Source organism: Pteronotus mesoamericanus, unplaced genomic scaffold, assembly GCF_021234165.1.
Source record: "Pteronotus mesoamericanus isolate MK-2021 breed Mesoamerican mustached bat unplaced genomic scaffold, CSHL_Meso_final contig_20, whole genome shotgun sequence".
Classification (NCBI taxonomy): Eukaryota; Metazoa; Chordata; class Mammalia; order Chiroptera; family Mormoopidae; genus Pteronotus; species Pteronotus mesoamericanus.
This window is the reverse complement of record NW_026555085.1, coordinates 7241266-7263923: the sequence shown is the minus strand read 5'-3', so window position 1 is coordinate 7263923 and position 22658 is coordinate 7241266. Positions and strand designations below refer to the sequence as shown.

The window sequence follows — 22658 nt, the reverse complement described above, 5'->3', positions numbered from 1 at the left end:
ACCCCAGAGACAGCCGGGCATGGAGAGGGCAGGGGATCGCTTTATACCTGGTACGTGTCCCACAGGCGGATGGTGCAGCGAAGGGGAAGCTCCCGCATAAGCAGGTTGTTCATCCAACGAAAGGCAAACTGTAGGTATTCAACCTCGTACCTCCTGAAGTGATTATGTACCTGTTCTGAAACAGGAAGTGTCATTGGCCCCGGAAGCACAACGTGGTGGATCAGACCCTGAAAAAGTCCCATGAGCCAAAAAGGCAGTTACCATTTCTTCCCCACCTACCCCCAGCCAGATGGGGGGGCCACGCCAGCACTGACTGCCCAGCATGCTTGATTCTGCCATGTCACAGCAACACTGCACAAGGAAGTATTTTTATATCCCAAAGTAATGGTCTAGGTGTCTCTTTTCCTTCGCAGGGCTGCTCTAGCCACAAAACAGGGGACATAAGGTTCACCTGGCTGTCTGACCTTACTCATCAAAGAAGGAGCCAGAATGGAGAAGAACTGAGGGTCACCTTGGCCACCCTCCCGCCGGTGAGGATTTCCTCCTCAGCATTCCCGACAGATGGCAGCCAGCAGGGACTTAAGCCCTGCCACTGAAAGAGGTTCACTGACTCCACTCAAGGGCAGCCTCTTCCGCTGAAGTATTAAGCGATTCACCAGAAAGTGCTTTGCCACATTCAACAGAAACTAGCTCCCTTAACTCCCACCCCTTGGTGTTTGTGTGATATTCTGGAACAACCCCAAAACAAACCCGATCCCTATTCTACATGACAGTCCTTCAAATAATACTTAACAGAATTTTTTACATCATTATCCTCCTCAATTTCCTAACCTATAAAAGGGGGATAATCACCCATACCTTGGAAAGTTTGAGAGAGGGTAAAATGAGAAAATGAAAGTGCTTACTTATAATAGCACCTGCATGTGGTAAATACTTAATACAATTTTTGAAAGAATAACTATTAACAATGGTTATTTCTGGTGGGTAGAATTTAAGGAAAGGGGAGAATTTTTATTTTATTTTGTGTTTTTCTGAACTGTTTAAATTTCTGTAATAAGTATTACTTCTATAATGCAAAGGATAAAGATACATACATTTAAAAAACCCACTTTCCTAAAGTATATGCCTGTTTTTAATCATCTATATGTGAGGGCAGAAAAAACAAGGCTAGGGCAGCCAGTGGCAGAAACCTTGGCCTCGGCTCTCTGCCAGCCAGCGCAGCAGTCCGGTCTCTGGCAGCACGCGCCCAGCACCAGAATCCAGGTGAGGGACGCAAGAGGCCTAAATTAGGGCCCTGCCCTGGGGCTAACAGCTGGGTCAGGGTGATAAGAGAAAAAAATCCCACGTAGTATGTAAAGGAAACAACTAAAAATAAGCAAATGAAAGTGGAAGACTGAAATCCTAAGTCATAAAAGGAAGCTGAAGTGAGTGGAACAAATCAGGGGAGGTTTTCATGAAAAGAGAACCTGGGGAAGAAGAGAGAAAGATATACAATTTCTGTATGGGATGGAAACAATACTTAGCTAAAGCAGGAAATCCATGACTGGGAAAACCAGGAAATGAGATTAGTTGGTGTAGTAACTGGTGAAGTCCTAAGGAAACGTTACAACTTAACTGGTGCTGCCGATCCCACATAATAGACCTTGCTGTTAGATTCTATGAGTTCTTGAATAAAACCTAACTCTGATGTCTCTCCCTGGGCCTCATTTTCTTCATCAGGCATTAGTAGGATCTCCTGAATTGCTTTTTTATATTACTATTGTATTTTACTGATTATGCTATTACAGCCGCCCCCTTTGCCTCCCTCCACCCAGGGCCCCCTACTCCCTCAGGCAACCCCCCTCTCCCCGCCGCACTGTTCATGTCCATAGGTCATGCCTATAAGTCCTTTGGCTCTGAGTTGCCTTTTAGTTCTAATGTTCCATGATTCCAAGCCAGAGCCAAGGAATTACTATAACGCTCCTGTTATTTCAAGACATTTTGCTTCAGGAAGAGCCACCCAAACAGGTCATGGTAGCTATGGGAAGTCCTGCTGGGGTATCAGCCAGACTTGAGGACTCTGTGTCAAGCCCAGAAGTCCTGAGTTCCATCATTACTTGAAGGACAAGGTCAAACTACAGAGTTGATGCTGAAAACAATGGAGAGCCTCAGGAGGTTTCAGAGCAGAAGGGCGGTGTGACCAGAACAATGCTTAAGAAAGATGCCATCGTGTGAGGGAAAGTTGGAAGAGGAAAGGTTTGGAGGAGGCATGGCTGGCCCAGAGCAGTGGCTAGGAAAATAGAGCAGAAAGGGTGAATCTGGGGAGAGATGCTGAAGGAGAATCGATAGAACTTGGTGACAGAAAACTAAGGAGAAAAAAGAATTTGAAATAAGAGCAGAGTTCTCACCTCACCTTCCTGTTGAGATTTGAAAGGATGCTGGGGCCACCAACAGCAGAGAGTAAATCAGGAAGGGTCGCGGCTGGGAAGAGGGCTGACAGGGGCACCCACAGCATCACTTGCTTCCATCAGAATCATACTGTGCTATTGCTAGAGAACCCCCAGTCCTCTGGACCTACCATCAATCCGGCTGACAAGCTCTTCCAGCGCCTTGACCTTCTTCTGGATCCCCGGTTGTGCAAAGGTATAGTTATCCTGCCAATGACACAGAGTCCAGGATAAACAGGGACTCCAAACAGTCATGCTACCACCCCTCGAGTTCACAGAAATATGTTTAAAAGCGCAAGCTGTTTTTCCAAAGCTGGTGGCAGTATTTGAAGGAACAAAGGAATCTCCAGAACACCAGGGTATGGGAGAGCCTAACAGAGCTGTTCTCTTGCAGAGGCAAATGATATGGCCTGGGTGCATAGTGGAAGGAAGGAAGGAGTGCACTCTTACGTCAAAGCCAGGGCAACATGGAGACTGCCTGCAACTCCAGGGGACGCCAGACCATTGCCTGCTGAAAGTTGTAAAGCAAATGAAAGAGGCAGAGGTGGATGGACCAACAAGGGGAGGCGCCATGCCGGGTGGGGGTGCTGTCTGATACAGAAGAGCAGTAAGGAACTCAAAGGCCTGCAGGAAGCCCTGGACCCGGACAACCCACAAGGACAGAACCAGCTCACCTGGATGCCATCCAGCAGCTTGCTCATGCACCAAAAGCTGTCAGCTTCAATGCTTCGTAGCATGTCCTGAGACAAATTGGTCACATCAAAGTTCTCCACATCCTCTTCTGTAAAAGAAAAGGTGAAGAAGGTCCAGAGGTCTTCTCTAAAAAATGGAGAAAGATGGAGTCTAGTATCCTTAGTGGGGCCCATTGGGCCATGAGAGAGCCAGGCTAACCTCATGACAAGGAACAGGGCCTGCCCTGCTCCCCTTTCAGGTGGGCAAGCGAAACCCAGGAGAGTTCTTAACAAACTCCTTACAACACTGAACAGGCCATTTTTCACACCAAGTTTGCTGGGTCCAAAATATCTTTCTCTTCCCCTGCATCTGTTCATTTCGTTTTAGAAAAAGACACTTCAGGCCTCTTGTTCAATGAGCTATACACCCAGCCCCCTGGACACGGTCTGGAAAATTTGATTTCAGAAATTCAGCGAGCTGTCTAGCACACTCATATGTAGTGAGAGCAGCTGGGATCTGTTAGCCCCCATAGCTCATTTTTAAAGGTGGAATCCCTAATTTCTGACTAGGCAGACCCACGGCCTCACCACTCAGAAATGATGACAAGCGTGTGAAGACAGACCAAACCTGTGGTAGCTGCTAGGGTTTAATTTCAATGAGTTAGTAGTTCCTAAGTTCCTAAGATGGCCGTGTAAAACATCAGTCCTGAAGGGTACTGAAAAAAAAAGGGGGTTCCATGGATAAACATGGTTGAGCAATGCTGCAGTACATATCCTCATCTTGGGGATTCATAAAGGACCTAGCCTTATGGAAAGTCATTTGAGAAGTTGTAAGAAATTCTCCATTGAGAGGTAAATCTGCTTAGGGGAAGGGAGGGCAGGAGAGAAACATCAACATGAGAGAGAAACATCTGTCAGTTGCTTCTTGCATGTGGCCCAACCGGGAAGTGAACACACAACCCAGGCACATGCCCTGACCGGGAATTAAACTGTCGAGCCTTTTGCTTTGTGGGATGATGCCCAACCCACTGAATCACACCAGTCAGGGCATGGGACCTCTTTTAAAGAGGACCATCAATTAGCTCTCATGGAAATCCCGCACTAAGTAATAGGAGTGAGAAGTCATCCATCTAGTCTGAGACAGGCCAGTGGCAAGAACATAAGGAGTCCTCTAGAAATCCGAAGGAGGAAAAGGCCATATGATGTTTCCTTCCTGCTGCAGAGAGGTAGAAGTACTAAGAAAGGCTCTCCTTGACCTGAGAGGACAGGCCACCTCAACCCACAGGCTCCTGCATGTCTGTCAGAGGTCACACAAGGGAACATTTAGGCCCTTGAGTTCTGTGCCAAAGGTGGCTTCTTCTCCTTAGACTCGTAAGCCCCGTTTTGAAAACAAGAAATTTACTGCAGTCCCTGGTGCTGCAGAGAGACAGGCATCTGACAAAATGTATTCAGAATCCAGCCCTTTCATTTATGAGAATTACTACCAAGACCTACAACTGAACCTCCTCAAGACATGTAATAACAACTCTCAGATTCTCCTCTTGTATAAACATGTTTAAATGGACATCAAGAGCTGTAAAAACCCTTTTGGGGAAGGGGGAATGTTTTATCAGAAAACCTATAACCCTGGAAACAACCTAGAAGTCCAACTTGAAGTTCAGACACAGGTAAATATATGTTAATACATGTAAAATGCTACCGACAGGGCCTGGCACACAGTAGGTACCATACAGTTTTAGATGTAGTTTATTAGGAATTTGTAATAACATGGAAAACTATGTCACTGTGTTAAGGGAAAAAAACAAGGTTCACAATTATTTACAGTATACTCTCAACTACTGTACTTATGTGTGTTTACATAAGCACAGTGGAAAGACAAAATACATCATAAGGTTTACAGGGCTCATTCCTCAGATGGTAGGGATAAAGGATTTTTATTTTCTTTAAGTTTTATTAGACTTTTCAAAATTTTGACAATAAGTATAATTTTATAGTCAGGGGAAAAAATGTATTTTGTTTTACGAAATAAAGAGCTACAGTTGACTACACCTGCCTTTTATCACACACACCAAAAAAAAGAATAAAGAAGTTTTTCTAAAACAACACAAAGCTTGCAAAAACTAATGCTGCAGATAGTATGTAAAGGTCCATTTGAGAAATTATACTGAGGGGAAAAAAAACCTTCCTAGAAATATCATCTTTCTTTTTTCCTAACTTAAACACTTACTATGCAGTGTTTTCTGGGGGGCGGCCATAAAAATACTATTGATTTAGTTAAATGATAGTGAGCTCTGAGACCCAGCTCAGAACTTTCTTTTTCTTCTTGCTTTGTATTACTTCTCTAAGCTCTGTGCATGCGGCTGTACACACTTCTAGTTCACTGCCCCACGTGTGCCACCTCCCACTTTACCTAGCAGTTCCCCAGGCACAGATACACAGGTGCCTCCAACTCCCACTACCACAAACATGCCTCGAAAAATTTTCCCTTTCCCCAGTACGAGAACTGCCCTGGGCCACAGGTACTGCCAGACCACTGCCCAGGACCAGGCCCACAGCAGTGCATGAGGAAAGAATGCCATTTCCTTTCTAGTGAGCACAGCTGCTCACACAAACCAACCCACACAATGCTCCCTATTCAAGAGAACAGCCTTCTAAGAAAAAAGTGAAACCCAAAAGGAAGGCTCAGGGCAAAAAGACTCATACACATGCTCAGAGGAAGATCCAGTGTTCCATAATCACTTGAAGGGTCTTTTCCACCTTAGGCATTCTACAGTTCCAGAACATTGCTGTGGAAATGTCACTGGGAATGGAAACCGCATGTAGCAGAGTAAGAAAGAAGAGCGAGCCTGGGTCTCTGAGAACAATGGGCACACAGCTGCCATATTAGCCCTGGTGACTTGTGGCTTTTTGTCAGACAGAATAGCATGTGATGAAGAGCATAGACTCTGGAGCCAGACTGTGTAGCTCAAATCCTGACTCCCTCAATCACTAGCTATGCAGCTTTGGGCAAATCACTTTATCTTCTGAGCCTTGAAATTCCTCATCTGTTTAAGTGGTCATTTCCTACCACTGTCATAAGATAAGGATTAAATAAGTTAATATATAAAAAATGCTAACAGTGCCTGGCACAAAATAAGCATTATGCAAATGTCAGCTAGTATTATTGTTATTAAATGAGGAATAAATAAACTCCTTTCTTGTGTCAGCCCTCTTTTAAAAATTAAATGTATTGTGATGACATTGGTTAATAAGATTCCATAGGTTTCAAGTGTGGATTTCTGTGACACATGATGTGTATATTGCATTGTGTGCCCACCATCCAAAGTCAGATCTTCCATCACCATATATCTGACCCGCTTTCCCCTTTACTGCCTCCCATCACCCTTCCCTCTGTTAACCACCACACTGTTGTCTGTGTCTATGGGTTTTTGTCTTTCTTGTTTGTTCATTTGTTGCTTTCAGAGCCTCAGTTATTTTGGATTCCTGTCATTTGCAGCCAAACTCAACATAATTCCAGAATGTACCTTAAAAAGGAGTCAATTTTTAGTTTCCATTTCTACCACTTGGCCTTAAGGAGAAGATACAACAACGTGGGGTCTTAGGTTGGTAAGATGCCACTCTCAGTAACTGTACCAATTTCAAATATTTAGCTGCCTGTCCAGGGAGCAAGGGGACCAAGAGACAACATGCTGAGACCTCTTAGGGGGCACTGATTTGGGGGCTGTTGTTTTCCTACATTCTACCCCTGTGCCAGGCCTGTCCTTGCTTTCGAAGATGGGGGAACAATTTACCAGCACTTCAGAGAGAGGGAAGAGAGTTTAGTTCTAGTGTTCTGACTGCAGGGAGAATAAAATTCATATATTCAGTAAAAAAAACTGTGAGCTGAGTGCACCAGCAAAAAGCAACAGAGATAGGGAGACCCAAATACTCTTTGAAAGGGGCTCATTCAGCATAAAAAGTCTGTTCAGAAGGATCATTAAATGTTCCACTTGAGAAAATTCAACATGTAATTGAGCTGGGATGCAAAACTATGCCAGCAACATAGTCTCGAATGAGGACAGTGTCTTCAGTTGTCCTTACAGACATGCAGCAGCCAAGGACTCAGACTAGAGGGAAAGAGATTTTAAAGGATATTTTTATGGCTATTTTAGGAGGCAAAGCATCCAAAAAGAGAAAACCCAAAGCTCCATATAAAAATCAAATTGCCCACTCTCAGCTTGACAGAAACATGCCCATTATGCTCATAAGCTGTTAAAATGTTGTTGAGTCTTGGCTCCTGTCAAGTGTATTTTTCTGAGAACTCCAAGTCCTGGGCCTAAAATCAGCCTCACATGTGCCTCAAGAACTCCTCAACAGCTTTGGGTTTTGCCTAAACTGACAAGAGTTAATTGTCATTCACTGCTCTAGGCATTTCCCAGGATTTTCTGGGTCAGAAGGACGTAGCCTGACTGGAAGGCATGAGAGGGTTCCAGGCACCAGATGCAGATGGCTCTGACTTATCGGGTTCTTGTCTTTGTTTGTTTTTAAACTATAGTCATAAAAATACCTTACTTTTTTTTTTATCACAAAAGTAAACGAATTGAGAAAAGGGAAATACAATTTTTTTCAGTCTTACATCTAAAGAACCTCATAAAACAGAAACTTAAGTTTTTCATCCAAAAAACACAATTTTAAGAAAAGTATTGAGGAATTCATCTAATTACCTGTATGTAATAATTCTTACGTGGTTCAAGTGCCATTAAAATGTATTGCTGGAAATTATTCACTTAGTAATTTCAGGCAGGTATTTGATGGTAGCAGCTAAGACAAGGACTCCACTGAAAACCTTAGTATGGAGAGCACAGAGGGCCCCCTCGGCTAACCTCAGGAAAGTCAAACCACCACAGAGATGGGAGAGTAGCAGAGCTAGTCTCTCCCAGGGACGAGGTCAGAGAAAAGACTTCTTCTGAGGTACCTACAGAACAGAGACCCAGAGGGTCCATGTTCTAAACTGTGTGGGAAGAGACGTACTGTTTTAAACACAGAGAAGCAGATGACCATTGAACCCTACCTGACACTTTGCCTGTCAATCAGGGTAGTAACTAAAAGCTAAGTATTAACTCAGAATGACACATGAACTCTGGCTATACATTACTCAGTGTGGGGTTGGCTGGGTATTATGTGTGTCATGATACCCTGGGTAAAATTAATTTTAAAAACCAACATACCACAACATTTTCTCTACTTTCCAGATTTCTGTATTACTTTTATTTAGCAAATATTAGTGGCTGCTGGTTAACTTGGTCTCTTGGCACTGGCTATAGGACCCCAGGTTTTACTGTCCACAGTTTTGATCTTCTTCTTTTTCTTAGATAAGTCCCTTTAACATTTCCTATAATAAGGGCTTGTAAAGGTGAACTTTTTTAGCTTCACCTTATCTGGGAAGCACTTCATCTGCCCTTCCATTCTAAATGACAGCTTTGCGGGGATAGAGTAATCTTGTGTGTAGGTCCTTGCCTTTCATCACTTTGAATACTTCTTTCCAGCCCCTTCTTGCCTGCAAGGTTTCTTTTGAGAAATCAGCTGATAGTCTTATGGGAACTCCTTTGTAGGTAACTCTCTCCTTTTCTCTTGCTGCTTTTTAAGATTCTCTCTTTGCCTTTAATCTTGGGTAATGTAATTATGCTGTGTCTTGGTGTGTTTCTCCTTGGGTCCAACTTCTTTGGGACTCTTCTGAGCTTCCTGGACTTGCAAGTCTATTTTCTTCACCAGACTGGGGAAGTTTTCTTTGATTCTTTTTTCAAATACATTTTCAATTTCTTCCTCTTTCTCTTCTCCTTCTGGCACCCCTATGATTGGGAAGTTGGTATGTTCAGAGGTTCCTAAGTCTCTCCTCATTTTTTTGAATTCTTGTTTCTTCATTCTGTTCCAGTTGAATGTTTATTTCTTCCTTTTGTTCCAAATCGCTGATTTGAGTCCCAGTTTCCTTCATTTCACTGTTGGTTCCTTGTATATTTTTATTTCGTTGTTTATAGTCTTCCCTTCTTCCTTTACTTTGCAACTGTAACTCAGTCATTTCTGTGAGCATCCTGATTACCAGCGTTTTGAACTCTACATCTGATTGGCTGGCTATTTCCTCATCACTTAGTTCTTTTTCTGGAGTTTTGATCTATTCTTTCATTTGGGTCATATTTCTTTGTCTTGGCGCACCTGTTATATTGTAAGTGGGAGAGCCTTAGGTATTTTCCAGGGCAGGGCAACCTGGTTCGCTGTTATGGCACTGTATGTGAGGGAGGGGCCAAAAAGGAAACAATACCACTTGCTCAGCTCTTGCTCTGCTTTCAGTCACTTCTCCCACTTCCTGCAAACAACTGCTGTCCTTCCAGTTGCTGCCCTGGTTCTGATTCCCTTAGTGGGTGGGCTTGTGTACATTCTAGGACCCTGTAGGCCCCTCAAAAGGATTGCCCTGAGAGACCATCAGTTTCTTCCACTGTTGCAACCACCACAGGTCTACACCCAGAGGTTATGAGAAGGGGTCAGAGAGGGAACAATGCTGCTTGCTCGGCTCTCATCCTGCTTTCAGTCACTTCCGCTGTTTCCCACAAGCAAATGGCGCCCTACATGGTGCTGCCCTTTTGCTGATTCCTGGGTGGGTAGGCTTATGTATGTTCTAGGACCCTGTGGCCCCTCCAGTGGACTCTCCTGAGATACTGGCAGTTTCTCCTGCTGCCTCAGCCCCTACTGGTTTTTACAACCAGAAGTTCTGAGGCTTTATTTTCCTGGCACTGGAGCCCTGGGTTGCATGGTCTGTCTCGTGTCCCAGTTGTTCCTCCTGGTTTTTATATGTATATGAATGTGGGACCACCAGATCCACCAGGTCCACCAGCTGCCACCTTACTGCCCTGGCTGCCCATCTCCACCTCTCCTACCAGTCTGGATGAATGTTTCTTCTTTAACTCCTTGGTTGTCAGACTTCCATACTGTTCAATCTCCTGGCAGTTCTGGTTGTTTTTAAATTGGTTGTTATCCTTCTTTTGGTTGTGTGAGGAGGCAAAGCATGTTACCTACCTAAGCCTCTTTCTTGGCCGGAAGTTCCTCAACATAATGATTTTTGAAGCGGTTTCTTCCATATTGTTTTCTTTATCAGTAATTTGTCCTTTCTTATTGCTGAGTACTTTTTCCACTGTATGATTATTCATTCATACAGATATTTAGGTTGTTTATAATTTTTGTCGATGTGAATATTCTTGCACAACCTGTCAGGGAGGATAAGCTTTCATTTTCTTTGAATAACTAGAAGTAAAAGGCACAGATTTTTACCTACTCTGTCTATGGTTTTATCCCCAGTGCCTAGAGCAGTGCCTAGATAAATACTTGCTGAGGAATGATGGTTCTCCATCTCCATCCCTCAGAAGAGACGGAACTTTTGGCTACCTCAGCATAGTATCAGAACACTATATGTAATTCACTGCCCTCCAGTGGCCAAGCCCAGTAAAGCCATACTCATTCCTGGATATCTTGTAAAGTTATCACAAACTTTTTATTCTCTCATTTATCTAGATGTATGGAATGTGTATTTTGGACATGAAAATGAAGGCACTGGGAATATAAAAATGTATAAAATAGTCTCTGGCTTCAAAGAATCATACAGTCTGGTAGCAGAGTGCACGAGGGAAACACAAATAAAAATTTGTATTGTAGTAAAGTGCTACAAACAAAATGTACAGGATTATGGAAAGAGTACTGCTGGGGTGGCGAGGTCCGGGAGAAGTCTCAGGGAAGGTTTCCAGGAGGAAGGGAAGTCTTAAAGGATGCACAAGGATTAGTCTAGAGGATACAAAGATGGTGCAGAACAAGGCTTCTGATTAAAAACGTCAATGCAGGGTAAGAGCCTAGACATTTTAAGCTGCAGTTGATGAGATGCTACTGAAGAGTTTCAGGCGGAGGAGCTGAATCGACAAGTCTGTGTTTAAATGGTGTGGAAGATAGGTTTGAAGGGGATGAAACTGGAGGTGGGAAGACATTCTTGGCCATTTCAGCAATTCGGGCCTGACCTAGGGCAGTCATGGGATGGAGACAGAAACAGATTCAAGAAATATTTAGGACATAAAACCACCAGAGCTTTGTAACTGACTGGATATGAAAGAGTGAGAAAAAGGAATCATGAACCATTCTTAACATGAAGTGACTGGAAATGCTGCTAGATGAGGCAAAGGGGTAGCTACGTACAGGGAGGAGAGGAGTCAAACAATGAGTCTCAGGAGCCATGCGGTAGCAAGGACTGCCAGTTGTCTACAAATGACTGTTCCCCCTTCTTCCTTGGTGACAGGACCCCTAAGGGTACTGGCTGCCTGGGATACAAACTGTTTTCAGCCTCACTTGCAGGTAGTTATGGCCATTAAGACTAAATTCAGACAAAAGAGATTTGAACCCAAGCATCATGTACTTTGGAAGTGTCCTTAAATGGAAGGAGTATGCCTTTCTCCCTTTCCACCTCCTCACTTGCTGGAATACAGCTGTGATGGCTAGAACTCACAGCTACATTGGATCACAAGAAGGCAGCCACATGCTGAGAATGGTAGAACAGCAAGAGGAAGGAGCCTGGGCCCCTGATATCTGGGAGCAGAATATAAGCCCTCTACTACTTACCTCTGGAGTTTTAATGCTGAAAGAAATGAGCTTTTTTCTCTTGCTTAAGGTACTTAAGGTGTTTGGGATTTCCTGTCACATGAAGCCCTTCTTTGCTGATCATCTATGACAAGTGGACATGTCACATAGGGAACTGTATGCATGAATTAGATGTACTGGAAAGTCTTCCTTTTAGATATTTCTGGTACTGTTGTGATTCTAAATAGAACCTGAAATGAAAATCCTACTGTACTGCTGTGTGCAGAAAAGAGGGAGTTATTTGATACTAGTATTTCACTGGTGATGAAAGAAATCACCAGGCACCACTCCTCTTCTGAAAACAGGACATGTCCCGAGCCCCATTCTTTTATATGACTTCCTCATATGCATCACTTAAGTAGTTGCTGATCAGCAGTTTATTTTAGGGATGACCTCACTATCAATTACATTTGACCTCAATGTGTTCAAAGCTGGATCAATAACATTGCCTAAGCTCTGACAGGTGTGACTGGGTTGGTTGGGTATTGTCCCAGAAAGCAAAATGTCACTGGTTTGATTCCTCGTCAGGGCACATGCCTGGGTTGCATGTTTGGTCCCCAGTTGGGGTGTGTATGAGAGGCAACCAACTAATGTTTTTCTCTCATATAAATGGTTCTCTCTCTCCTTCTCCGTCCCTTCCCCTGTCTAAAAAATAAATAAATAAAATACTTAATAATAATAGTATCATCTAAACCCAGAGATTTTGGAGAATAGAGACTAGGATTTTGCAGTCTCAGAGATCATAGTCCAGAAACTGTCTCTCCCTAGGGGTGACCCTCTGGCCCTGTTACCCCTGGACCCAGACACAGCAGGCTTATCCACAGAGGACCCACTTCTACATGAGCAGCTGGCTTCAGCGGATAAACAAGCTACTTGGGGGCTAGGCTAGTATGGACAACTTCTCTCTCAACTCAGGGGAAAGTCTGGATCCATTTTCTATTATTTTACAAAAAATATGACACAAAGCATGAAGCAAGCTCACGTACTAGTTTATAAAGGTGATAGAGAATAGATGGGGTAGGATGTAGGAGAAAGGCCGAACAATGTCCAGGTGGCATATGGGTCCCATAGCTCCAGGGGGACAGATCCTCCATACTATAGCTCACTAAGAGGGGTCGGTGGGGTGAGGCTGCCTGGTGATAGCTGCCCAGGACACCGAGGGCAACTGCTTGGCCTATTCCCTGAGCAAAGAATACCTGAGGCCTCCTGAACTAGGGAGTGTCATATCAAAGAGTCATAGCAAAAACCTTTTACAGTAGCTGCCTTTATTAGGATATGGCACCATTAGAGAAGGGGCTAAAAGAAGGACTATTACTCAGGCAAGAGAATTATTCTTGGAGACCACAATGTTATATCTATGTTCAAGAAAGGCCTTGGGGCTAGAGAGAAGCCTGCATGCTTTGTTTCTTTGAAACTTAATTTATATCCATCAACCGATGAGCAGATAAAGTGTGGTATATCTGTACAATTAAATATTATTGAATAAAAAGGAATGAAGACCCGACACATGCTACAACATAGATGAAATGCAAAAATATGCTAACTTTTTGGTCATCTGACCTTGGCAAATTATTTAACCTCTCTAATCTTCAGCTTGTTTATCTATAAAATGGGGATAATGAAAGTACCTACTTCACAGGAGCATTGTGAGGATTAAATAGAATAATGATTAACGGGGCTTTAGCCCATATATGGTAAGCATTCATAGGTAAATAAATAAACCATAGCCATTATTATTTTGTTGTTATTCCTCCAATTAGAGACTGATAACCATGCTCTTAGGTTAGACATCTGGATAGGGCTAAACCAGTCTTGCTATGACTTGTAAGTGTCTATTACTGATGTTTTATCCATACCCTGTGTGCTCTAGAAGACTGTGCATATTTAAGAGGTGGCCTGTTGTTCAGCAGAGTATCTCACTTGGATGCAAAGAATCACTGAGCTTAAGGAACAAATTAGTAAATAAAGCATTAACATTGTCCTAAAATGTCATGGCCTAGGGAGATTTATCTGTCTTTACCTTACAAAAATATTCAATAGAGTAAATACTATGTACTCTGTTTTAATGATAATAATAAGAGCTGAACTTTCATCTACTAGGATATTAAATCCCAAACTTGTCTTTTAAAGACTAAGTCAGAGCTTACCCTTAGGTTTTCTTGTTAGAACTGCTGTGTAATGATTATGTTTAGAAGACACAGTCTGATAATAAAAATGAATTAAACATAAAGAATATTCTAAGTGAAAGAAGCCAGACACAAACTACCAAATATTGTATGATTCCATTTTTATGAAAAGTTCAGAAAAGGCAAATCCAAACACATAAAGTAGATTAGCAGTTCCCTAGGGGTAGAGGTGAAGGTGAACTTGGAGCTGATGGCCAAGGAGTACAAGGTTCCTTTCGGGGGTGGGGGTAATATTGTAGTGATGGGTTCCACAACTCTATTAGAAACACTGAAAACTATTAAATTGTATATTTTAAATATCTGATTTATGTTTATCCTCATCTGAGGACATGCTTATTGATTTTAGAGAGAGGGATAGGAAGGCGGGGGGCAGGGAGTGAAACATCAATGTGAGAGAGAAACATGAATCGGTTGCCTCTTGCATGCTCTCTAACCTGGGACCAAATCCACAACCCAGGCATGCGCCCTGACTGGGAACTGAACCCACAACCTTTTGGTTTATGGGACGATGCTCCAATCAACTGAGCCACACTGGTCAGGGCTTGAGCTGTATATTTTAAATGGATGAACTGTATGGTATATGAATTATATCTCAATAAAGCTGCTACCCAAAACAACTTCCCACAAAACTTAATTTATAAATTTATTGCAACCCCAGTAAAAATTCTAGAGTTCTCTACCTCCTGAATTTAGCAAGTTAATTCTAAAGTTTATCTGGAAGAAGAGCCAAGACAATTTTTTAGAAATGGTGATAAGAGAGACTAGCCCTGGAATAATAAAACATATTATAAACCTCAAAAATCCAACCCATGAGGTACTTGCATAGAAATGGAGATAAATTGGAAAGAAATAAGTAGAACTATGTAATAAAGGAATTTATGTTATATTATGAAGAGGGATTTCACAGCAGTGATGAAAGGATGCACTATTTATAAATGGTGTTGAAGCAATGAACTATCCATTTGGAACAGTAACTTAAAAATCTCAACCCCCACCACACAGGAAAATAAATTTACTAGTGAAATTTAAAAAGCTAAATGTAGCCCTGACTGGTGTGGCTTAGTTGGTCGGGCGTCTTCCCACAAAGCGAAATGTTGCTTTTTCGATTCCTGGTTAGGGCCCTTGAGTATTTGGTCCCTGGTCCAGGCGTGTGTGAGAGGCAACCAATTGACATTTCTCTCCCACATTGATGTTTCTTTCTCTCTCCCTTCCCCTCTTGCTAAAAGTAAATAAATAAAATCTTAAAAAGAAAAGAAAAGCTAAATGTAAATCCAAACCCACAAGAGTAGTAAAAGAAAACACGGGAGAGTATTTTTCAATATCGGGGTGGGGAAGGAAAGACTTCCTAAGCAAGATACCAAATCCAAAAGCCATAAAGGAGGAGACGTTTTCTCTTTGTCTTCCTTACACTTTGCAATGACTTGTTTACTTGTTTGTCGACCCTCCCCTACTAGATGGGAGGAACAACAGGGCAGGGCCCAAGTCTGTCATTTTAGTCACTCTATCCCTGGCACATAGTAGGAGCTCAATAAATACTTGTCAAATGGAAAGATTTGACTATGTAAAAATTAGGAAGTTCTATATAAAGAGATATAATACACAAATTTAAAAAGACAAATGATCTGGAAGAAAGAAATATTAGGTTGAACCATATAAAATTCCTGTGGGGAGAGGTCAAAAATGGTAGAATATTAGCAATTTCATGTGGCTCAACCTCGTATTATTAACACAGACCAGATGAAGAATAAATATATGTGATCGAGAAAAACCTCTTACAAAACAAGACCAAATATCCAATAGAAAAAATAGCTAGGAGATTTGAACAAGCAGATCACAAAGAAACAAACACCAATACACATAAGAAAAGATAAAACCACCTCACTGATGAGCAAGTGGAAATAAATATGGAAACACAAATCATGGTGGTACATGTGCCAGACTGGTGAACACAACTGGACTAAGAGGCCCAGTTTTGCTAAGATGTGAAGAAATGTACACTCAAACATCAGTGGTTAGAGTATAAACTGGTATAAACTTTTTTGGAGTATAGCTTAATAGTACCTACTTGGCACGCTCTTGGGACTAGCAATTTGACTTTCAGAGACTCTCATTCAGAGAGATACATATTTTGATTCAAATGCACAAGAAGGTATGTAGAAGAATATTCAACGTTATTTATAATAGCTAAAAGTTGTAGACAATTTAAATGTCATTTTATAGAACTGTTAAACTATAGTAAAGTCTTATTATGAAAATAAATGTAATTGCTGAAAATGATAAGGTAGGGTAGATCTGTGTGTCCAGACCTGAAAGGTGGCCGTGACATCTGTGAACAAAAACAAGCAGGATATAGAAAAGTACAGATAGTTTGATTCCATTTTTCCTAACACAACAAAGAAAAATAATATATGCAGGTCTATCCACAGGCAGGGAAAGGTCTGGAAGAATATACACCAAAAAGTCAATAGTAGTAGTAATCTCGGGGGGTTGGGGGTCATGGGGAAGGACAGTAATACCACTTATAAATTATTTTGATTTTTTTTTAAGTAGCATGTACTTCTACAATTTTTTTAAGGCAAGGAGCAATATGAAATATGCTTGTTACCTGCTTTGGAGCAGAGAATGGAGCAGAGGGAGCCATTAGAGGTCCAAGGACAAGGATCTGAGATGGGACACCACCAAGTAATACAAAGAGCACGGATATTGACGTCAAAAGACCAGGGTCTGAGTTTTAAAAGCTCATTAAACCTCTGAGCCTTGGATTTCTCACCTGTGAAATGCGTTGATATACTTACTTTAAAGAGATATTGGGGCCTAGTAAATGAAATCAGTTCTGTCAAAGTACTTTGCAAATGGTAAAATGGTTTAAAAATCAGGGTGATATTACTGCTTGGTATAGCAAAGCCTTAGGTTGAAAATAGGAAAAACAAGGGCTAACACTACACAAAGTCCTAAGGGAAAGAGAGACAAATGGGAACTGATGAGCTGTATCAACAAATTAGAATGTGTGGACCTAATTTGGACCCTGATTCATATTGTTAAATATGTTTATGAGAATCAAGAAAATTTAAATACTGTTGTATATGACATTATATTAAGGAGCTTTTTAGATGTAATAATTGCATTATGGCTGTGGGTTTCTTCAATCATTATGTTCTAGAGATACATATGGAAATATTTATGGATGAAATGATGTGATGCTTGATTAGCTCTAAATAATGTTCAAAGCTGAGGGAATGGAGAATGAATAGAGGTATAGATGAAACAAGATTGGCTGTTGAAGTTGGGTGATAAGTATAAAGGGTTTTTAGTATTATTTTTTTCTATTTTTACATACGTTTGAAATGCAACATGGTTAAACTTTTTGTAAAAAATGACTGGGTGCCACCTTCCTAGGTCTAGGAGAAGGCGCTCTGCGGTCTGCGGCAGTGATGACATGGGTGCTCCAGAAGGCCTGCCACGGGAAGCCCGCACTGCACCGCGCAAGCACTGTGGGTCAGCAGCGCTCTCACTGGTCAGCAGGTGGGGCTCGCTAACCAAGAAGCAAGACCAGAATGCAGTCCTGTCTATCAAAGAAAGGAACCATAAGTGGTGGTACAGATGGGGTTGAGGCAATAATGGGATGGACACCTGGAGAAAATAAAGGAAATTTGGGTACAAAATATAAATGGAAGTTAACAATATAATTAAATATCCAAATGGAACTGCTTTTAATTGTCATAGTACTGTCACTAAGATTTTATGCCAGCATTTAGACTTCAAATGTAGATTAATGAATGGATTAATACCTTTCTAGGCTCATCCTTTAATACTATTTTAGAAAAGTGCTATTGCAGGCAACAGCCAAAAAAAAAAAAAATTCCAATAGATCAGCTGCACTGCTCTTAATGAAATTAAACACACAAAATTAAGCCCCCTCTAAAAGTTGACCTATTGATGTGAGGGGAAAATGAAAAGTCCTCTAACAAAAGCTTTATTTATATGTTTCCAGTAGCTGAATTTTTACTAGTCTCACTTTTGCGTGGGGTCACCTGACAGAGTGGGCAAGAGCGACCTTCCACCCTTACTCCAAGGTCTGCCCTGGTTGATTCCACTTAAGGGGAACCAGGATGATGCCATTCAGTGGTCTTACTTTTTGAGACTGCCTATGGAAGACCAAAACACCATCCCTTTAAGCCCCATCAGAAAACCTGAATGGGATGAATCAAGTGAGACATTTCTTAGCCTGGCCCTGCCAAGGGTCTCTACTCTGGTCCACTTCTCGTTGCCCTCCTACCCCTCTGCAATGGCTTCCTCCAAAAACCATAAAATCTAACCCCCGACCCCCAAGTCTAAAGAAAAAGGTTCTAGCCCTAGCCCTGCCACTAATAAGAAGGTAGAGAATCTTACAACCCATCAGTGAAGTGAGGAGATCAGATGGTTGGTTTTCTAAGACCCTTTTCAATGTTGATTCTCACATGAGCTTCTCTTTAACAAGAAAACATGAGGTGTGACAGATGAGTTTTCCTTTAAATTTCTTAGCACAAGTGATTAAGAAAACCAAAAAACGATGGAAGATCTTCAAAGCCCTTCAAGACTGCCTAATTTAGGCCTGGCCAGGGAAGGAAGCTGAGGCTGCATGAAAACCTAGCTACCACAGTGACATCTACTCCACTCAAAGTGACAAGAGCCCAACAGGGTAAGAGGTGAAGGAGAAGGGGAAGAAATCAAGGTGCTGGGGCTCTCCTTGGTCCACCCCACTGCCCCCAGTGTGACCTGGATTCTGGTGCCACAACCTTTCCCCCTGTACAGGTCCACATCCTGCTACTGAGAGACAGCATGTGAACTAAAGTGGGAAGGCCTGATATACTGTACAATCTAAAATTCCAGCATTCATGGATGAGGGCCTGTGTTTCACACCAGTTCAAAATAATCCTAAAATGACCTCAAATAAACCATCAAATCATCTGTTTACAGCAGAACATAAGATATCAATTCAGTCATTCTTATGACAAAGCAGGTCTTTTTAGGTGAGGTTTGAGATCACCTCAAGAGATAAATTCCAAGCTTCCACTGTTGTGAAAATAGGCATAGCACTCTAAAGTCACTATCCTTTCTTAGCAAGACATGCCTACTGGCTGCACTCAGGAAAAACAAACAGACTGAAGATAAGAAAGAACAGCTTGTTCAACTTGGTACTCATGCTTCTTACCCACATATTCTGATAGGAAGACGACAAAGAACGGAGTGACCAGGTCATTAATTCCCTGGACATACCCACTGGCAGGGTGTCGGATGGCCCAAATAAATAGAATTCTTTCGAAGATCTAGGAAAGAAGGAAAGAAGACATAACTGTTAAACTATGGGGATACATTCCCTCCCTCTGTTTACCTACCTCACAATTCATCTCAGGGCTGCTGTAAAATTTTTAGGAAAAATATTTTAATACTATGAGATAAAGTATAGAAATATAAGAAGTTTCTAAGACACTAGTTGTTTTTAAGCAGATGTAGATACTCCTTGCCCTTTATCTTTTCAGTGTCTAGCCACCATGATATAAAATTAGGAAAAGGAAAAGGATGACGATACAATGGCTCAAGAAAAAGGTTTGCAATGCATGTCACTGATTCAGGATGTCATTTAAGATACTGTTTCTCTAGTTCCAGGAGCAAGTATCTGAACAGCTAAGTTCTGATACTTTTCCAAATCTTTTTTGTCACTACAGGATGTAGATAGGAAATACCTTCTCTACCACCCTCCCCATCCTCCCTGCTGAGACAGAAAAAGATCTAGTGATAGACGATAAATGCAGGAAGTCACTTCATATATCAGGATGCAACCCAGACATTGGCTAGGGATAGCAAGTTAAATAAACCAAACCCAAGGACTCTTGCAGCTGGGAATCTGAGAAAAAGAAATCTTGCCCTGGCTGGTGTGGCTCAGTGGACTGAGTGCTGGCCTGCGAACCCAAGAGTCACTGGTTAGATTCTCAGTCAGGGCACATGCCTGAGTTGCGGGCCGGGTCTACAGCAGGGGGCACGCAAGAGGCAACCACACATTGACGCTTCTCTCCCTCCCTTCCCCTCTCTCTAAAAATAAATAAATAAAATCTTTTTTAAAAAAAAGAAAGGAGAAATCAGCCAGGGCCTCCATGGAAAAGCTTCTGTGGCCCTGTCCCATTCAGCTACACTTCCCTCTGCTTTCATTAGGCCCTCTGAGCGTTTTCCCCATTCCCTTGCTTCAGCCCGCTGACCACAACTCCTGGACTCGACATGAACTGCTCATGTCTCTGTGAACCACGCAGAGGGTGACAGAGGTGTTGGTGATGTGTAGAGGGACAGGAATTACAGGGCCACCATAGCACATGGGCTTGCAGAGCCCCAAAATGTTGGCTCTGGGGGCAGAATGAAGAGGCCTTCTCAGAAGTCAGGTGGAGAGAAAGAAAAGCTTCCAGGGAGAACAGTAAAAAAGAAACGGTTGTATGGTTTGAGATTGATTAGCTAGTGTAGGAGTAAAGAGGAGAATCTAAAGACACAATAAAGGACATTTCCCAGCTCCTTCCAGCTGGCAGAGCACTGAGAAACATTCCCACTATCAACACTCCTGCACTTCCAAGCCATAAGAACAAAGCTGTCTGGAAGGAGCTGGCCTCTCTGCCCCCACTAGACTTGCCCACTTGTTCCCTGGGGCTGAGGGAAGGGCAGGGTGTCCTCATTTGTGTTAGACTGAACCCTGTAATGGGGGCTTGCCTACATTCTTTCCTCTCTGCTGCTAAACCCTCCCTCCCTTGAAACTGTAGGTCAGGCCAGATGCACCAAGTTCAGGAAGATCCCAAGGATTCTCTATGCCACTGTCTCCTCACATCTCCTGTGGCCTGCATCTGTCTGGATGTCTCTGTTAAAAGTTCCTTCAGGTCAGTCCTTCTGAAGGACTTACCAGAGCCTCTACTCCACAATCTCAGCCCCTTGTGAATATACAAATCCTTGATGACTGGCTTTAACAATGGCCAATGACTAGCCATTCACAATCAGGACCTGCAATAAACCCTCTATAGCAAGGGTGGGGCAGCGCATACGTGCTCATGCTATACAAATGAAAATGACAAAGAGATGGAATTTGAACAGTACCAAACCTGGTTACCGCTGGAGACCACGGAATCTTCACTACAGAAAAATGTCTGGAATAATCTGGCCTTGCAGAGAGGAGAGGCGAGGAGAATACCTGAGGGTTTTTCTATACTTCTAGCAGTGTGGGTAACTCTGACTTCTATAGTTAATGCTGAACTACCTTTCAGGTTTGCAAAGCAAGTCTTTCAATATTCAGGGTTATTCAATTCTCTACTCCTTAGTTAGCATTTTGCTCTCTTTAGGGGTACCGCAGCCTGCTAGACAGAGCAGCAATTTGAGAAAAACTGAAAAGCCTACAGTCTGATTTTCAGGTTCCATTAATACGAGAAGCCTTTTAAACAAATTACTTTCTCTGCCTCTAAGTTTAGAGTAAACATGCACAGGTATAAATATATGAACATATCCAGGTCAAAATGAGGAATAAGCAGGTCTGTGTCAGGTGTAGGAAACTGGACGGTGACACAAAGGGATCTTGAATGGGTTTTTAGCTTCCTCTGAGCTGACTAGTACAGGCAAAATAATGGTGCCACCCTCAAATCTTCTTTATGCTAATGGCAAGTCATGAGGGATCTCCCCAGCAGACATCTATAATTAAACAGAATTAGGAACATAATCTAAAGTCAATATAAATTATTTTGAGCATTTTTCCCACCATCCTTCCTTATTATGAGGATACCTGAAAGTGCAACTCAAAGATCACTTAAACCCAGTGCCCTAGAGACTGTGAAGCTGCAAAGGCAATGCTTAATCTCCAGGAGTTCACAGTTACTGCTTGGGTAAAAGACAACAGTCCCACTGAGACCTTCCATGTGCTTCACTAATTAGTTAGGTCTCAAAGTATCACTACTAACTCAATTTCTGGATATATATCCAGAATTTAAAACAGGGACTCAAACAGATATTTGCCTGCCCATGTTTATATAGGAGCATTTTTCACAATACCAAAAGGTGGAAACAACCCAACTGTCCACTGATAGATGACTGGATCAACAATATGTAAAAAATAAAAAAAAAATATATATATATATGTACATATATATTTAAAATTAAATATGATTCAGACTTAAAAAGGAAGGAAATTCTGACACACACTATTACATGGATGAACCCTGAAGATATTTCTGCTAAGTGAAATAAGCTAGACACAAAAGAACAAATATTGTATGATCCTACTTATCTGAGGTACCAAGAGTAGTCAAATTCATAGAGAAAGAAAGTAGAATGGTGGTTGCTAGGGAATACATAGTTATTGTTTATTGCACTTAGTATCACTGAACTGTACACTTAAAGTTGGTTAAAATGATAAATTTTGTTACATATATTTGAACAATTTTTAAAAAGTCATTATTCCAGCATGAAAAAGTACAGCAAACACAGGTCTAGAAATTCTAAGATGTGGGCTCTAGTGCTCATTCTGTCACCAGGTATCCTCAAGACTCTAGGCAAGTCCCTTAAAATACCAGCACTACTCTGCCCACAGGTTTATTATGAGGGTCATATAAGAATGCACAAGAAAGTTCTCTGAAGGGGCCAAAGCTCCATAGCTAGCTGCATACAGATATTATCACAATTAGCTATAAACCTGCCAGTGATTGGAGGGAAGGCTCCAGCACTCATCCATG

General features: G+C 42.0%; 1 protein-coding gene across 1 annotated transcript in view; it reads right to left on the bottom strand.

The window, feature by feature from the left end:
- TBC1D22B (TBC1 domain family member 22B) overlaps window positions 1-22658 on the bottom strand; it is an 86749-nt gene that overhangs the window by 25579 nt on the left and 38512 nt on the right. The window contains exons 8-11 of the mRNA XM_054569303.1: window positions 19121-19235; window positions 3101-3207; window positions 2558-2633; window positions 48-175 (exon numbers count right to left, since the gene is read on the bottom strand). Coding sequence (XP_054425278.1) covers window positions 48-175; window positions 2558-2633; window positions 3101-3207; window positions 19121-19235 — 426 coding nt within the window. The remainder of the gene's footprint in view (window positions 1-47; window positions 176-2557; window positions 2634-3100; window positions 3208-19120; window positions 19236-22658) is intronic.